Genomic DNA, 17,340 nt, shown 5'->3' with positions numbered 1-17,340 from the left:
CTCGCTAAATGATCAATGCCCGTTCCGTTAGTACTGCATACAAAATGTCACATCCCAGACATTGTCAAGGGATATTAAATCCTAATTCGTTAAATTCGTAATGATAAATCGGCTTCGTAAGGGTATCTCATGTAGAAGTTGGCGGCAAAGCGGGAAGCGGTTTCCGACTAATACTAAATGGAGTTTCTCTGGACTCCCTGCCCTCGATCTCTTCACTGTCGCTAGATACACGGCTCAGGGCTGGTTCCCGAAAGGAAAGTGAGGGTGATGCGGCTGCACGGCCAATCTGGGAGCGGCCTGGAGAATCACCATTAAGATCATATGGTTCAGGTGTTGTCTCGATGGATGAGCACGTAGGTTCCGGTGGGGGACTTGCAACCTGCTGGAACGAGTCTTTCCGCTTCCGTGGCGATCTCGCTGGCGAACTCTGAGCTGTCTTCGAACTCTGAAATGAATTATCATGCTCGTTTGCCAGTCCTGAAACTCGACGATGCGGTTGAGGCCTAGGTGGCTCAAGATGATCCGGTCGAGGCTCTAAATCCTCGTCCGTGAGGGTGGATGGGACTTCCTCAGGACCTGATGGTGGTGTAAAATTGTAATCAGAACGTGAGTAGATCGACGTGGGTGTCTGAGCACCATTTCTAAAGCTTCCAGACCTGGAAATACCGAAGTCATCGGACAACACTCTATTATGTCCACCATCCGCCCATGAGCCGTCACTTCTCGTGGGGTCCATACGCCGGAAGGACGAACCAAATACAGCACTCTGTAAAGGGCTCTCTGCCCCGAAATTGCGGAACCTGTTCTGCAGATTTAGAAGTTCCCCCTGACCAGTTGAAGAAACCCTTGAAAAGATGACAAGGCCAAGGCAAAGTAAGAGCAAAACCGACTGAACAATAGACATGCGTTTTTGAAACACAACTTCATCCGCGAGGATGTTGAGTCTAGCGCTAATCGCGATAATTTCTCTGCGCGACTCTTCTCGTTGGCTCTCAAGTGAAATAACGGTAGATTGCCAAATTTCGTCATATTGTTGTCGGAAGCCTCGCAGCTCCGTGAGGACCGTACTATTCAACGTATCCAAAAAAGAAGTAGTTTTCTGGGACTGCTTTTTCTCCACTTTGGAAAAGGCCTCTCTCAATATCCTAGATTGCTCCTCAATATACTTCAAGGAAAGGGTCGAGTTTGTTTCCAGCGATTGTAGTCGTCTCGAGACTGCTTTGAAAAAGCTTTCTTGGATAGTCGGTAAAGAAGACGAGGCGGAGGAGGTCCCGCTGGTCTTATTCTTTTGTGAGCCTGTGCTCACTTGAGTTCTACTTGGCTGCGACGTCACCTGCTGAGCCATAGTGGTCGTTGCAGGTTCTGAGGTGGACGAACTACTCGTCATGTTTGACGCGACAGCGCTAGATGTAGAGACAAATTCGGATGCAAATTCTTGCGTAGATTGGATTTGCGTCGTCGACTTGCCAGAGGACGCACTAATCTCGATAATTGTGCTTGAGCTCGTCACGGTAGATGAACGGGCCGCCTCTGGTACTGCTTCTGGCTCGGAAGAAGAAGAAGGGGCATGACTTGTTGTCGGTCCATCTTTTGGTAAGCAAATATCTTCGATGCCGCTCGATTTATTTGGCTTCGGAGAAGCAAATCGGAATTTGACCCAAGGGGAAGTTCCCTCGTCCAAAAAGCGTTGTTCAGAGGCTCTAGCATTGGCGACAGCAGTTTCATGATTCTTTTTTACCACTTCTTCCGCCCGTTTGCGAAGTTCTAAAGCTTGTCTTTCTTTCTCCTTGACAGCATCTGCTACAGCTTCAGGCTCGTAACTGGTCTCTGCAGCATCTTCCTCGTTCTCTTCCTCCGCATCGTCATCGTCACCATTTGCCTCCGATTCTTTCCAACTCTCGAGCATTCGGGTTCCGTGAACTCTGACGAGAGATAGTGGGCAATAATACTCATTTCCATAATGGCTCACAAATTCAATTCTAATGTACCTCGCCCAAATCTGCGGATTCTCGATGAGAAATGCCTGGATTTCCCGGGAATTGCGAGCTTCGTAAATCCCAACGTTCTTCCACTTATCCAATTTCGCAGGATAATGATCGCTAACACTGACTCGAAACTGTCGGATCATGCTAGAGAAGAACTCGTAATTTGCAAGTACCACCGTATCAATCCAAATGTCTTCCTACAGAGTTGTTAATATACCCGATGCGAGCCTTTAGGGCGGATAAGTCTTACGGATAATTCAATTATGACAAATTTGTTTTCCTTTGAGCATACTGACAACATATAGGAGTCCTTGTTTTCAATCAATATAGATTTCGAATTTTTCGCTCCCTGGTGCGTTTTTACTACAGTAGCACCGGCATCAAAAGACGAGTACGAGAAGCGCTCCTTGCAAGTAATCCCAGCATCTTTGCTACGATGCTCCTTTCGTTTCTTTGTGTTGACTTTCGGGGATTTCTCTGGAATTTCTTCAGTTTTACCTTCTCTAGCAGCCTGACTCTCCTGCTCATTCTCAGAGCCTCGAAATGCTGCAAAATCAATATCTATTTCTCCTTCCTCTCCAAAAGGGCCATGGCTCTCTGGCGAATGGCCTGAATCTTTCCTTCTGTTCTCACCGCTAACCTTTCTACTTCCTATTTGGGCATTTTGTTGTCCGGCTTTCTCCAATGCTTGCTTCTTCCAGTCTTCAAAGGACAAAAAAGATCCTTCGTCCAACTCACTAACCTCCTCTGGCATAGCCTCAGTCTCAGTCGGCAAAGGCGTGGACGACGACGTGCTCGTTACGGACGCGCTCGTCGATGTGAGATTGGCTGTATCATTTCCCGTCTCGTCCCCTCCATCTCTAGAGGGGCGCATTGCCGAATCTTTGTCCACCGCTTCTTTCTCACCGCCGGCCTCCTCCCCCGACACCGTCCTGACGGTGCTCGCGTTCGCGCTCCAAGAGCTTTTGAAGCATAGTTGTGGTAACGAATCTGTGATATAGTTGATTGTGCGAAATTCGCAAGTTGCTGTTGGATTCGCGGCGGCCGCCGTTTTCGGGGAGCTGGTGATCGTATGGGAGCGCACACCTTCAGGCGTTGAAGTTAGAGTAAGCAAAAGCAAGATTGCTGAGGCCATGGATTGGCGGTCGCAGGTGAAAAACATCTTGATCTCAACATCCTGCCATACAAAGAAAGAACACAAGAGATCTCGTTGAAAACGTGGTTACAAGCACGGTTAAATGTAATGGTAGTTGCCTTTGGGGGTGCGTATTTCGACACTGTGCAATCAAGCTTTGTCGTGAACGTCGAGGCGCACAGCGAAAGATCAAAAAGAGGTTTCCGCAGATATGTAGTGAACTGGCGACGGCCAATGTCCTTGTTCGTACAAAGGAAGAAGATCTGGGACGGGATGGATGCCACATTACGCACGGAACTCTTATCGCTTATCGTTGCAGCTTGCCTCTTGCTTGACGGTCTGGGCATTACCTCCGTACTCGAAAGGGGTTCGCTTTGCACGCGCATAAATCATCTTACTATTCTTAGCACTTTATTAAATTTCTTTTGTTCCTATTTGCTAGAGTCTTCGTTGGGGGGTATAACTTTAGATTCATATTTCGTTGACAGATTGATGTTGAGATTGTCACCTGAAAGATCTTCCCCATGTGCTAGAAACTCGGAAAGCTTCGTGTAGAGAGATCAACAAGAATGTTGAAATCCTGAGCCTATGGAGATAGCTCGCATCACATGTTCTTTGCCGCTCTTACTGTCCTGCTTCACGCTTCCATTTTGTGAGATCGGAGACAAATGGTATCTTTTCGCAAACTCCAGAATTGCCCCTATTGTGCGATGCCTCCGATGCACTGGTGTTGAATCGAAGCCATAACCTTCGACCACAGTTGCTCTGCCGCATATGTTGTAGAACCATGCACTGACTTGCATTTATCTACTACGAAGCATACGCGAAATTAGTCCCTCTACAAGCTAGCCAAAACTCTCTAACTACATGATTAGTGCCCCGAGAACCGCGCAGACTAAGTTTGTGTCAGTTCTTACTTTTTAGTTAGGCGGCCCCGGAAACTTACTTCATTATCTTTTGGAGGAAAACGGTCTTCTCCCTAGTTGTGACTTTGTCACTAGGAAAACTGTTTCCTGAGAGCGCAGCTTCCAACCAGCTCTTTGAACGGACTTGTCTTGTGACTAGCTTCTTGAGCGGGTCAGATAATTTGTCTAACTCACTACGTGCTGCTTGACCTCCCATGTTGTAGATCAAAGCTTCTGCCAACATAGGGCCTAAATGCTGGAGTACATTGTCTATAGCTGTTTGCATTGCCGAATCCTCCTGCGTCGGAAGACCAATGAAAGTCGACTTTGCTGGTTAGCTATGAGTTACACATGAAATTGAAAGCGGAGCATACCCAGAAGTCTGCAGCAGCACTTTTTGGTAATGGATCAGTTCCCGCCAGCGCTTTAAGGGTGAAGAAGAAGAGAAATTCTAGAGAAGAGGGAGGCTGATGGCTCATCAACGAAGACAATTGCTTGGACAATAATCGAGTTAGGAAATCGATCCCGTTTTGAGCTACTTCTGGGTCATTGCTCGGTTCTAGTGATGGAGTTAGCCTAGAAATACGAAATACACTGAGCCACTTACGGTCTTGTTGCTGGAGTATCTGCGAGATCCAATGTACTAAGGTAGCGAATATTTCTCCACTCTCGTTATTGGATTTGTGGGATGTCACGAATGAGCAAGCAGTGCCAATCACGCATCCAAGTCGTGGCGTGTTGAAATTCGCCTTTAGCAGAAACTGAATAATCATTGCTGGTGCGACAACGAAAGCTCCCGGTTCCAGTTCTCTAAAGCCCTGGCGCCAAACATGGCACGCTGCATCTACGATATCCCCATGAGCGCCAAGAACGTCATAAACCCTGTTGACCATAGAAGCAATTCTCGTCTGAATTCGCGAGCCTTCCCCAGTCGTCCAAAAGGGAGATCTCTCTTCGTCTTCGTCGAGGTATATCGGTGTATCGTGTGGGGTCTGAAGTCCTCTTCCAATGCCAATTATGGACTTCAAGGCTCCTAGGCCCAGTTGTAATGCTGGGGAGTCTGCAGTCAACGTAACGGAATTCATATGGGCTGAGCCGGAAGTATCCTCTGAAGTCGCTTGGAAAGCGATGATTCGGAAGCACTCTTCTATGTCTGCTTCAATAAAATTGAGTAGTTCGTCCAGAGGCTTCAGCTTCAGCTTGTCGAGGGGAATGGCTTGAACAAGTGAGGCTATTCCTTCCATGATCGCTTCTTTAGCGTGCTTGTCAATCGATGAATTGCTGTTGAGGCTTTGGTATTGCTTCAAAAAGGAATCAAGCTCGGGAACGAGAAGCTTCCTACAGTCTGAACATAATTTCTGAATTGTTCGTGATGCCTTGTAGCTCAGAGCCGGAGAGGCCAAGGTACCAAATACAATGTTTAAAACATTGGGTAGGTAGGCCGTATTCTGCTCGAAATAATCCGCATAGCCATCTACCAAGAGCAAAAACGACTGCATCGTCCTTAAGGGGATCTCGTCGGGTGCGGTCGAGAAGAGTGAAAAAATTTGGGCTGTGAATATCTTGTCTAGATATTCATCGCGTGGTTCGGTGTCACCTATCGTGTCGGGAAAGCATGCTAGGCAGAACAATGATGCCTCTAATTCCTCCCAATTTCTGTTCTCCACAGCTTTGTTCGCTAGTGTAATGAAAACGTCGAGGATAGGAATTTTTGTGATCAAATAGAACTGTTGTAAAAGATCGCTGAAGTCTCTCCTCACATCTTTGAAGCCTGTACGGTCAACTGAGTCCCAGGAGTTAAATATTTCCGAGGGTGGGAACTGTATTTTCCGCCAGCACTTTTGAATCGCTTGTGTTACATGCATTTGGGCGAATGTGTTTTCTAGCAGTGAAGTTTCGTCTTCCGACCAGATGCTGTCAATCATATTTTCCACAAAAGCATTCCAGAATTCTAGCGCCGGCACGAATATTTTATCCTCATGCACCGGATAGCCCTCTGCGCCAAGTAGGCCTCCCAGGGCTGTCAAGAACTGCTGATATTGAGGCTCAGTACGGGTAGCTAGATCCTGAAGAGTGGCATCTCCAAAAGCGAGAGTAAAGAGCCCGAACTGAATGGAATCGAAATCATAGTCCCCTTGAACTAATCGCTGATATCGCTCTTGTGCCCATTGACTGTTGAAAAGGGCAAAGAGTGTCTGAAAGTCATCCTCGGAGAAAAACTTGCAATAAGTGGAGAGTACATCTGCAAGAAGTTCCATGGTAATTTCATACAGGTTTTCATCAGCAAGGCACATGATAGTTGCATTCGTAAATGTTCGTAGGGGCTCGAGTATCAAGCCGTCGTCGATGAATGCCCTGTGCGAATAGGATACCCACGACTTGAACAATTAGCCGGGAGGTTTTCACAAGGCTGGTTAGTTCAAGAGAGAAATCCAGCTTTATATAAGGACATACCTGATAACATTTCATAGCCTCTTGGCGAACGTTTGCTTGATCTGGCGTAGGGTTGTGGTCTGTGATGTACTTCGATATAAGGGGAACGATATCGTCGACGTTCGGTAGCATTAGTTGATGAAATTTGTGTCTACTTAGGGTCAGTTTGTTGATCGAGTTCCGGTGCGCGGAAGCTACGCCTACTGTTTCATGGAGTTTGAATCTGTTTTGCCAACTTCCTCTACCAAGGTAGACGCAAACCAGAAGATGGCAACTGCTTTCCTGTCTGGTAACTGTTGTATCATACTTTGCACATCCGGCGCATCTTGGGAGGACTCATACGGTAGCGCCGATCCCACGGAGACACAGTAGATGAGATGCTTGATGCAGTTCTGCCACGATGAAGAAAATTGAAAGAAAAATACCACAAGGGTCGAACACAACTTTCTCAACACCAACTGGCCCTCGGAAATTTCCAGGCATCGGATCAACCAGTTTATGAGAGTAGTAAGTAGTGCTTGGACGTCCTCTTCACCGAGCGATTTTCTGTTTGTCAAATTAATAGAGCTCTGCTAGATGATGCGCACCACCTACGCGTCTGTGTTCAATTTGACGATGAAAGTCAGGGCAGCGAAGAATCTCACTTCCTGATTTTCATGATTCGAGAGACTGTTTGCGAGTCGCCAACCTTCAGGCGACCGCTGCAACCTGTGTAAGGTCTCTTGGGTCTTGACGACGGATACTTGTGCGCCTGGTCGATATAATTGCAGGACGAGCTAAGTGGTAAAAAATCAGTGACACAAATATAAAACACGCGGCTCGCTGCGTATAGTTGAATATTGCTAAACGGCCTCGGGTGTGGCTTGGAGAGTTTGGTGTTTGATTTGATAATTGGTAGAAAGGCTTCGTAGAGAAAACCAAAAACTCACAGAAACGACCTCTTCTAGAGATGTGGGAAGCTGATCGTATGTATTGCTGGCCATTGTCGCCTCTGAACGGGGGTGGTACGGATTTATTCAAGGACAGAGAGGTGGTTGATGAATTCGTACGATATGGCAATTTGAGGCGGAAGCAAGAGCCTTCATCATCAACCACTGGCAAAAATTCAAAACATCGAAATTAACGACATGAAGCCCTCTACCAATCCTTTTCAATTTTTGTTTGTTCGGTCTGAATGAATGATGACAGTATCAAAAAATGCCGTTTCCCACACCAATTTAAGCCTCAGGTTTGCTTATCGATATGGATGTCCCGCCAACGATATTGACTGTAGGGAACCTGCAGAGGACCAGTAAATCACCGACTCTAGACATGCATTTGATTGCACTGAACGATTGCAAAAACCCATCATCCTATTCTATCGTCTTTTGTATTCACTTGCGGCATTATTAGATCTGGGTATTCGGATTTTGAAATCGGTGTGATTCGGGCCCACTCACTCCGTACACTGTCACCCCACGACCTTCCTTCTCAGCGTGGGATCAATGCAATCTTCTCGATCGCTAGGAAAAGTTTTCGCGAGGACTCAAATCACAGGATTGAACCAACCCTGGTTGCAGAAACTCCAGCTCGCCGTCCGATACAACTCAACCGCTACCAGTGCAGACCAAGGTATTCCCCCCATTCCCTTAGCTTTCATAGCTAACGCCTGGTCCAGCAGCAGCGATGGAGCAAATCAATACTACTGAGCGCTTAACCAGGCTGCGAGAGCTCATGAAACAACAGAAGCTGGACGTCTACAGTATGTAAGTGGATCTTTCCTTACTACTCCGCAGCTGTTAACAGTCTTGCAGTTGTTCCAAGCGAAGACAGCCATGCCTCCGAGTATATCGCGCCGTGTGACGGAAGAAGAGAGTTCATATCAGGTTTCTCTGGATCTGCAGGTTGCGCGGTTATCACCCACGAGTTGGCAGCATTGGCTACTGATGGACGATATTTCAATCAAGCTGCGAAACAGCTCGATGGCAACTGGCTGCTGCTCAAGCAAGGTCTGCAAGATGTTCCAACCTGGCAAGAGTGGTCGGCCGAGCAGTCTGAGGGAGGAAAGTTGGTTAGCGTTGACCCAACAGTTATATCGGCGCCTGATGCACGAAAGCTGTCGGAAAAGATCAAGAAGAAAGGCGGGCAAGAGCTGGTAGCTGTAGAAGACAATTTGGTCGACATAGTTTGGGGAAACGACCGACCAGCGAAACCCAGCGAGCCCATCAAAATACTTGCACCACAGTTTGCAGGAAAAGACTTGAAGAAAAAGCTCGAAGATCTTCGCAAAGAGCTGGATAAAAAGAAAAGCTCCGGTTTCATAGTATCGATGCTGGATGAAATCGCTTGGCTATTCAACATGCGCGGGAATGACATCCCGTACAATCCTGTGTTTTTCTCATATGCTGCCATCACACCTACAACAGCGACCCTTTATGTCAACTCCGCAAAGTTGAGTAGCGAGTGCAAGACTTACCTCACCGACAATGGAGTTTCTATGCGACCATATCATAAGATTTTCGAGGACAGCGAAGTACTTTGCAAGTCGCTAGATACCCCGGACAACGAGCCCGAAGCTAAGATCAAGAAGTTTCTTGTGTCAACAAAAACGTCCTGGGCATTGAAACGAGCGCTAGGGGGCGAAACCAAAGTCGAAGAAGTCCGAAGCCCAATCGGCGATGCCAAAGCCGTGAAAAACGACACCGAACTAGAGGGAATGAGAGCTTGTCATGTCAGAGATGGAGCAGCTTTGACTGAGTATTTTGCCTGGTTAGAGGACCAACTCATTGTTCAGAACGTACAGCTAGACGAGGTCACGGCGGCAGATAAACTAGAAGCAATTCGTTCGAAACAGAAGCACTTTGTGGGTTTGTCCTTCGACACAATTTCGTCTACCGGTGCCAATGCAGCAGTCATTCATTACAAGCCAGAGCGCGGGAACTGCTCTATAATTGACCCGAAAGCTATCTACTTGTGTGATTCCGGGGCTCAATATCTCGATGGCACAACCGATACAACAAGAACGCTTCACTTTGGAGAGCCATCGGCGTTTGAGAAGAAGGCTTACACGTTGGTGCTCAAGGGTAACATTGCTCTTGATGTCGCCGTTTTCCCAAAGGGAACCAGCGGGTTTGCTTTAGATACCCTTGCAAGACAATTTCTATGGGTACGTAAAACGATGCTTACTCATGTGCATCATGTTAACCGTTATGTAGGAAGAAGGCTTGGATTACCGACACGGAACTGGACACGGTGTAGGCTCCTATCTCAACGTCCATGAAGGTCCGATCGGAATCGGAACCAGGATACAATATTCCGAGGTACCTCTGTCGCCTGGCAATGTGATCTCTAACGAGCCTGGGTATTACGAGGATGGGAATTTTGGTATTCGAATTGAGAACATCATCATGGTGAAGGAGGTCGAAACGAACCAGAAATTCGGAGACAAACCATACCTAGGATTCGAGCACGTTACCATGACTCCATACTGCAGGAAGCTCATTGACGAAAGTCTCCTCACAAGGAAAGAGAAACACTGGTTGAACGAATATCACGCTGACATCCACGCAAAGACCAAGGACTATTTTGAGCCAGGCTCGCTAGCTATAAAGTGGCTTGAGCGTGAAACAGAGCCACTGTAGGCAAGCTTATACTCTATTCTGTACATGAGGGCATTGAAGGAAACATATTTACATGGGTGGAATTTTGGATTGCTGGGAATGGTGCTGTGATCTAAAATTGCATGAAGGCCGCCATAGCGAATGTCGTTCCGAAGGATAACTTGAAAGCAACGTTGTCTTGTACTGCCGAGCGGAGATCAATACCTGATACATAGCGCTGTAATTTGTTATATGGTATAACATTAACCCCATAACTTGAAGCCCACTACAGATGTCAATTAGCGGTGATCATGCGTGACTACCTACCAACTTACCTGTACTCCTACAACCATCAATCCGAGTAAGAGGGCCAATGACTTCGAGAACGTGCTTACAAGCAGTCCTGTACATAGGCCTAAGCGATATCATTAGTTTGATATCCCTTTAGTGAGACTAGCAGTTATGATCATACCAATAATACTACCACTACTAATCTGTCTTATCGCCCTTGGATTCATGCCCCCCTCGCTTGAAATAACAGGTGTCTTCGCATTGCTTCTGTAGCTGTCACTTGATAATATAGAAGGCGAGCTATCCAGTCGAATGGGCGTCTTGAATCTCAATTGGTGGGTTGCGAATATTCCCGCTCCAAGTCCCAAACCGAGGACTTGGGGTCTGAATAGGGGGCGTAGGAAGGTTGCCATATTGCTAGACGGAAAGCTTGGGATGGAACTACAAAGGTATGCAATTGGGACAGCTAATTGGTGATCTAGGGATTGGTTGTGATGGCTATTGTGCTTGTTGATGCTGGAAGCTGTACTGTACGTACGAATTAGGTTGAGCTCAGGTCGCGGGTCGAATCGCTGATGTCACCTTCGTGCAGGGATCTATTTTGTTTCGTGCCTCGGAATCTGGGGAAAGCCACAGCGAGAGACATTTACGGCTAGCACAGGTTTGCCACGGCTTACGGGGGAAGCGAAGAGTCCCTGGATTTTAATTTTTGCCAACGTCTATTTGATATCACCACGTTCAGCGAGATCGGGCAAAACATCTAGCATTATGATACTGCATATAGTAGAGGTTTAATTAACTGGTGAACTTAGATGTCTTGGAGACGCAATGTCCGACGTGAAGGGCGTGGCGCTTATCTGCAGGGTTTTGGATAATCGTCTGGTGGGGTATCCCAATGGTTTTGCCCCTCCTCCGATCCGGCGCGCATTCTAGACGACCCTTAGCCAAGTGGGAAAAAAATCGACTCATACTTCGTAAAGACGTTTCTAGAAATACATATTCTTCCTCCTTATCAAACTTTTAAACTACATACTTTTGTACAGATCACTCCATCACATATTTCCTACCAACACGAATACGAATCTCCTCAATTCAAAAAGGACCCCGCAGTAGCCGACAAAGAGACTTTTAAAAAGTATCAGCAACTTTAGAAAAACAAATGATCAACGATCAATCAAACAGAATGGCAACCGAACTCCCAACCCGCACTACCAATGGCGAGCGTATGCCTCTTAATGCTGCCGGCGAGGATAACTTCACTGTTAAGACCGGATTGGCGCGCATGTTGAAGGGAGGAGTCATTATGGATGTTGTCAATGCTGAGCAGGTATGTTTACTTTCTATACTAGTGTGGCAATGAGCTAACACATTTCCTACAGGCAAGAATAGCAGAAGAAGCTGGTGCAGTAGCAGTCATGGCACTCGAAAGAGTACCCGCAGATATAAGAGCCGAGGGCGGAGTGTCGAGAATGTCAGACCCAAAGATGATTCGCGAGATTATGGCTACAGTTACCATCCCAGTCATGGCCAAGGCGAGAATTGGTCACTTTGTAGAGTGCCAGGTAAATCTCAATGACTTGGTTACATAATTCATTTGCTTACAAAACCAACAGATCCTCGAAGCAATCGGCGTAGACTACATCGATGAATCCGAAGTCCTCACCCCAGCAGACCACGCCCACCACGTCGAAAAGCACCCCTTCTCCGTCCCATTCGTCTGCGGCTGCCGAAACCTCGGCGAAGCACTCCGTCGTATCAGCGAAGGTGCCGCGATGATCCGAACAAAGGGTGAAGCAGGAACCGGAGACGTCGTTGAGGCAGTCCGACACATGCGAACTGTTTCCGCTGAGATCAACGCCGCTTCCAGAATGAGCGATATGGAACTCCGAGTCCTGGCCAAGGAGATCCAAGCACCATATGATTTATTGAAGGAGACTGCGAAGCTCGGCAGATTGCCAGTTGTGAATTTTGCCGCTGGAGGTGTTGCGACGCCTGCTGATGCTGCGTTGATGATGCAATTGGGTTGTGACGGTGTGTTTGTTGGAAGCGGCATTTTCAAGAGTGGCGATGCTAGCAAGAGAGCGAAGGCTATTGTGCAGGCAGTCACACATTACAATGATCCTAAGGTTTTGGCGGAGGTGAGTGAGGATCTTGGCGAGGCGATGGTTGGATTAAATGTCGCCTCTATGGATGCGAAGGACAAGATGCAAGGACGCGGATGGTAGACGGTTATAGCGGTTTAGAGATTGAAGTTTCGAAGAAGTGTTTTGGGATGTTATTAAACATCACACTTCAAGCATTGGCTGGCGCTTGTTTTTGACATAGGAAAAGTTTTATTGGAGACTTCTATGTAGCGATAGTATTTCAACTCAATCAAACTTTTTGCAAAGAGTAGTATGTACGGTGATATAATGTACACAAATCTCGTTAACCCAAACTTTTGGTATCATCCAATCCTAAAACGCCATAATTTGTTTGTCATACGCTTGAGTTGGTCCCTTAATCCCAAGAGGAAAGATTCAACAACACACATCCTGCATCATCGGAGCGCTTAATCAGTTTGCCAACCGTAAAAACCGTCTCCCCAGCTGCCGTGAGCTCTTCTTGGACCTGCTTCACATTTTCTGGGCTAACAACCGCAACCATTCCAATACCAGTATTGAAAGTTCGTGACATTTCCTTACCACTAACATTTCCCGCCTTCTTCAGCCACTTGAAGACTGGGGGAAGCTCCCACGTCTTTAGGTCGATCTCAGCACTCAGTTGAGATGGAAGCATTCGAGGAACGTTCTCGGCGAGACCACCTCCTGTGATATGCGAGAGACCTTTAACAAGCTTCTTATCTGTGACTTTGAGGAGAGACTTGACGTAAATTCTGGTTGGTGTGAGCAAAGATGTTCCCAAAACGGTAGATTTCGAGTCGTCCCAAGGAGTTGGGTCTTGATAAGACAATCCTTCGCGAGCGATGATTCTGCGCACAAGCGAGAATCCGTTGGAGTGTAGACCATTTGATGCCAGACCAAGTAGAACATCGCCTTCAACCATATCGGCCTTGCGAGGAAGTCTTACATCTGCAGACATGGCTCCAACAGCGCAACCAGCAGCATCATAATCATCATTTTGATACATTCCAGGCATCTCTGCCGTTTCGCCTCCAACCAGTGCGCATCCAGCCTGATTACAACCTTCAGCAACTCCTTCGACAAAAGCTGCGGCAGTCTCAAGCTTCAGCGTACTGCATCCATAATAATCTAGGAACATGAATGGCTTTGCTCCTTGAACAACTAGGTCATTGACATTCATTGCGACCAGATCAATACCAACTGTGTCATGCTTGTTCATCGCTTGTGCGACTGCAAGTTTTGTTCCCACACCATCAATAGCACCAACAGTTATTGGTGCACTCGTGTAGCCTGCTTTCTGAAGATTGACCTCTCCACCAAAGCCTCCAATTTCTGCGTCTGCTCCAGGTTGCCGGGTGGAAGCAACGGCTTTCTTGATACGCTCGACCAAAGCATTACCAGCTTCAATACTGACTCCGGCCGAGGCATAAGTAAGAGCCTCCTTCGAAGCAGTTCTTTTGAGTGCTCGGTGAGCAATATCCTTTCGGTAGAACATCTTGTCGAATTTGATGTGGCTTAAACCGTCATAAGCGTTCTTCACAGCTTCTTCTAATGTCGCTCCTGTTGCCTGAGCCGCAATAACACGTCCGCCAGAAGACCGCAGCTGGCCATCCTTGACGACAGTACCGGCATGGAAGATGTTTGCGCCTGCTGCTGGGGAGCCTACCTCCATTGGGATTCCTTTTTCATAAGACCCTGGATATCCTCCTGCTGCCACCACCACTGTAGCACTGGACTTCTGATCAACCTTGATATCAATTCCGGAAAGCCAGTGCTCGGTGCATGCAACCATAACCTTTGCGAGATCTGTGTCCTCGCTCATAAGGGGTAATAAAGTCTGCGTTTCTGGGTCACCGAATCTGACGTTGTACTCCAATGTCTTTGGTCCAGTTGCTGTGATCATGAGGCCAGTGAAAAGTGTTCCCACAAATGGGAATCCTTCATTTCTCATCCCGTCTATCGTTGGCTGTAGGATGGTCTTCTCAATTTGTTCAATCAAGGCCTTGCTAGCAATCTTGGTTGGAGCATAACATCCCATTCCACCAGTGTTTGGCCCTTGATCTCCGTCGAAAATTCGCTTATGGTCCTGAGCTGGAGGAAGTGACTTGATCGTGTAGCCATCGCTGAATGTCAAAATACTGAGTTCGTCTCCTTCCAGGAACTCTTCAATAACGACCTCATCCCCAGCTTCTCCAAATTCTCTGTCAACCATGATCTCTTTCAAAGCTTTGTGTGCCTCCTCTTTGGTGGTTGGGATAAGTACACCCTTCCCAGCCGCTAATCCACTTGCCTTCAACACAACATTGTGATCAATTTTGTCGAGGTACTTCTTTGCGTCTTCGTAATCTGAAAAGTTTGCGTATGCCGCAGTTGGAATATTATGTCTCTGCATAAAGTCTTTGGAAAATGCTTTGCTGCCTTCCATTCGTGCTGCCAATTTGGAAGGACCGTAACATCTGATTCCCACCGCCTTGAAATATCCCTCAATACCATCAACCAGTGGAGCTTCGGGTCCGGGAACCACCAAATTGACATTGTTATTCTGCGCAAGTTTGACCAATCCTGGATAATCATCTGCTTTTACGCTGGTATCATTTGTGACTTTGGGGCATGTCGAGGTGCCTCCGTTTCCTGGAACTGCGATGATGGACTCGACAAGAGGAGACTGGCTCAGTTTCCACGCAAGCGCATGCTCGCGCCCACCGTTACCAACGAGGAGAATTCGAATCGGCTCCATGATATAGAAATTGCGTTTGTACAGAAAATAAATGAAGTCTTCAGTCAGGGTTTGAATAAAATTTTGGCGGGGTGAAAAGCTCGGGCCAGGTGGGGGTGGGCCATTCGGGCCCCAATCGGAGACTACAGTTCATGTTTATTTCTCATTTTGACCACAAGCTGAATTGAATTTTAATACACGCCAATCAGTCGTAACACATGATAGAATAAGACTGTGTTACGTGGGATCGGCCCTGAGCTATACAAGTACTTAGGTACTCTTTCAGATTGGCGAACAGTCTCATTTAGAGAGACGGGAGTTCAAGGAGGAGTTATCGAGACGGAGAAAACGTCAAAATGATCACAATCAGTCAGTATAAATTATTTCTATTCTGGATCTCGAATTTTATGAAGGTCATTGTCCAATTCAGCATTTCCATATATTCTCCTTGTCTGTGTGGTGAAGGCAAGTCGGATTGTAATATTTGACAAAAAGGGTTGAAACAGTATGAATTCTCGATATAAGAAATATCCATTTCTGTGATTCCGTTTGCACGTTTTATTTTTTGTCGGTTGGCTCTATTTTGGAAAGCACCAAATACTGATCAGTGCAAAGGGGTTCCTTGTTCATCAGCAAACATTGGGCCTGGGTTTGATGTCATTGGCCTCGCTCTGTCAATATGGCTCGAGATTCAGGTGACAGTCGAATCCAAATCAACAGAGGCACCACTAAACTGTGTGATCACTTACGAAGGTGAAGGAGCGGACGAAGTACCATTGAGTGCGGATAGAAATCTGATCACCCGTACCGCTTTGTATGTCTTACGGTGCCATGGCCAGAGAGCTTTTCCGGCTGAGACAAGAGTACATGTCATCAATCCGATACCTTTAGGTCGCGGGTTGGGGTCCTCTGGAGCTGCGGTGGTTGCTGGGGTTGCACTGGGAAATGAGGTTGGAAAACTTGGTTTATCGAAAGCCCGGCTTCTCGACTATTGTTTGATGATAGGTTTGTATGTCGACACTGAGGAAGCGTCTTTTGCTGACGTTGACCACAGAGCGTCACCCCGACAATGTAGCAGCTGCGCTCTACGGAGGATTTGTCGGTACATACCTCAACGATCTCAGTAAGGAAGATACCGAAAGAAAGGAAATTCCGCTTAGTGAAGTTCTTCCAGCTCCAGCAGGAGGCGTCGATACGGGAGAGACTCCTCCTGAGCCTCCAGTTGGTATCGGCCATTACATGAAATTCCCGTGGGCCAAGGAACTGAGAGCAATTGCTATTATACCTGATTTTGAAGTCGCCACAGCCGAAGCCAGAAGTGTTTTGCCAGAATCCTACAGCAGGAAGGATGTTGTATTCAATTTGCAAAGAATAGCTCTGCTCCCACTTGCACTTGGAAGTTCGCCGCCAGATGCCGAGCAAATTTACCTAGCAATGCAAGATAAGGTTCATCAACCATATCGAAAAGGTCTCATTCCAGGGCTTCCAGAAATTTTGCAATCGGTCACTCCAAAATCACATCCAGGTCTTTGTGGCATTTGCCTATCGGGAGCAGGGCCTACGATCTTGGCTCTTGCTACTCAGAACTTCGATGGAATAGCCAAAGTTATCCTAGATATCTTTGCTAAGCAAAACATCAAATGCCAGTGGAAACTGCTGGAGCCGGCTCAAGAGGGTACGACTGTCACACACAGTTAGATAGCCACACCAAGGAGATAGTACTCACAAAAGAATCTTAACCGATAATCGAATCCACCAAATCAAGACCCGTGTGTTCCAGCTATGGTTATATACAGGTCTTGCTCATCTATAAAAGCTTGGAGAGAACTCTTCGATGTTGACTAAATTTGTGCTGGTGGTATTAGTTTTCGGCGTCATTCTCTAAGTGGGTGTAAGTTTGAAAAACTCATACGTCGGATTTAGATTTGGATGCGTGCTAGCGACTGCTTTACAACCAGACATACGTCACACCTGCTCCTTAGAATTGGACACCAAACTTATGCAAATGAATTAGATACTTGTTATCCATGTACGTAGCTGGACGGGTCAGTCGAACTGTTGAAATCTTTAATAACGCATATTTAATATCGAGACACTGCTTTACTAAAGCAGAGGAAATGGATAACACTATTCAAAGCTTGGGAACATAATGAGACCGAAGCGAGTTGTGAAAG

The 17,340-nt window shown here is 46.8% G+C and overlaps 7 protein-coding genes across 7 annotated transcripts; 3 read left to right on the top strand and 4 right to left on the bottom strand.

Moving 5' to 3' along the window:
* Positions 1 to 127: 127 nt before the first annotated feature.
* On the bottom strand, positions 128 to 3,147 carry GLAREA_07085 (Galactose-binding protein; the record flags this gene model as incomplete). The annotated part of the gene is made up of 2 exons (XM_008081033.1): positions 128 to 2,182; positions 2,236 to 3,147. 2 exons carry the CDS (start codon positions 3,145 to 3,147, stop codon positions 128 to 130), a joined length of 2,967 nt encoding a protein of 988 aa, XP_008079224.1.
* A 783-nt stretch (positions 3,148 to 3,930) lies between these two features.
* On the bottom strand, positions 3,931 to 7,441 carry GLAREA_07084 (ARM repeat-containing protein; the record flags this gene model as incomplete). Its single annotated transcript, XM_008081032.1, has 8 exons — positions 3,931 to 4,015; positions 4,067 to 4,350; positions 4,400 to 4,584; positions 4,633 to 6,403; positions 6,480 to 6,609; positions 6,663 to 7,004; positions 7,053 to 7,234; positions 7,388 to 7,441. The coding sequence occupies 8 exons, from the start codon at positions 7,439 to 7,441 to the stop codon at positions 3,931 to 3,933; spliced, it is 3,033 nt and encodes a 1,010-aa protein (XP_008079223.1).
* Positions 7,442 to 7,942: 501 nt separating this feature from the next.
* GLAREA_07083 (Creatinase/aminopeptidase) lies at positions 7,943 to 10,078 on the top strand (the record flags this gene model as incomplete). The annotated part of the gene is made up of 4 exons (XM_008081031.1): positions 7,943 to 8,069; positions 8,116 to 8,199; positions 8,252 to 9,603; positions 9,653 to 10,078. 4 exons carry the CDS (start codon positions 7,943 to 7,945, stop codon positions 10,076 to 10,078), a joined length of 1,989 nt encoding a protein of 662 aa, XP_008079222.1.
* A 91-nt stretch (positions 10,079 to 10,169) lies between these two features.
* GLAREA_07082 (uncharacterized protein) lies at positions 10,170 to 10,740 on the bottom strand (the record flags this gene model as incomplete). Its single annotated transcript, XM_008081030.1, has 3 exons — positions 10,170 to 10,322; positions 10,372 to 10,451; positions 10,509 to 10,740. 3 exons carry the CDS (start codon positions 10,738 to 10,740, stop codon positions 10,170 to 10,172), a joined length of 465 nt encoding a protein of 154 aa, XP_008079221.1.
* Positions 10,741 to 11,510: 770 nt separating this feature from the next.
* Positions 11,511 to 12,552, top strand: GLAREA_07081 (Ribulose-phosphate binding barrel; the record flags this gene model as incomplete). Its single annotated transcript, XM_008081029.1, has 3 exons — positions 11,511 to 11,654; positions 11,707 to 11,889; positions 11,941 to 12,552. The coding sequence occupies 3 exons, from the start codon at positions 11,511 to 11,513 to the stop codon at positions 12,550 to 12,552; spliced, it is 939 nt and encodes a 312-aa protein (XP_008079220.1).
* A 274-nt stretch (positions 12,553 to 12,826) lies between these two features.
* On the bottom strand, positions 12,827 to 15,187 carry GLAREA_07080 (Glutathione synthetase ATP-binding protein; the record flags this gene model as incomplete). Its single annotated transcript, XM_008081028.1, has 1 exon — positions 12,827 to 15,187. The coding sequence occupies one exon, from the start codon at positions 15,185 to 15,187 to the stop codon at positions 12,827 to 12,829; it is 2,361 nt and encodes a 786-aa protein (XP_008079219.1).
* A 335-nt stretch (positions 15,188 to 15,522) lies between these two features.
* On the top strand, positions 15,523 to 16,864 carry GLAREA_07079 (Ribosomal protein S5 2-like protein; the record flags this gene model as incomplete). Its single annotated transcript, XM_008081027.1, has 3 exons — positions 15,523 to 15,535; positions 15,782 to 16,171; positions 16,221 to 16,864. The coding sequence occupies 3 exons, from the start codon at positions 15,523 to 15,525 to the stop codon at positions 16,862 to 16,864; spliced, it is 1,047 nt and encodes a 348-aa protein (XP_008079218.1).
* Between the last annotated feature and the right edge of the window lie 476 nt (positions 16,865 to 17,340).

The sequence above is a fragment of the Glarea lozoyensis genome (assembly GCF_000409485.1).
Source record: "Glarea lozoyensis ATCC 20868 chromosome Unknown GLAREA14, whole genome shotgun sequence".
Classification (NCBI taxonomy): Eukaryota; Fungi; Ascomycota; class Leotiomycetes; order Helotiales; family Helotiaceae; genus Glarea; species Glarea lozoyensis.
Note: the sequence above shows the minus strand (reverse complement) of the source record. Positions and strands in the feature narration are given on the sequence as shown.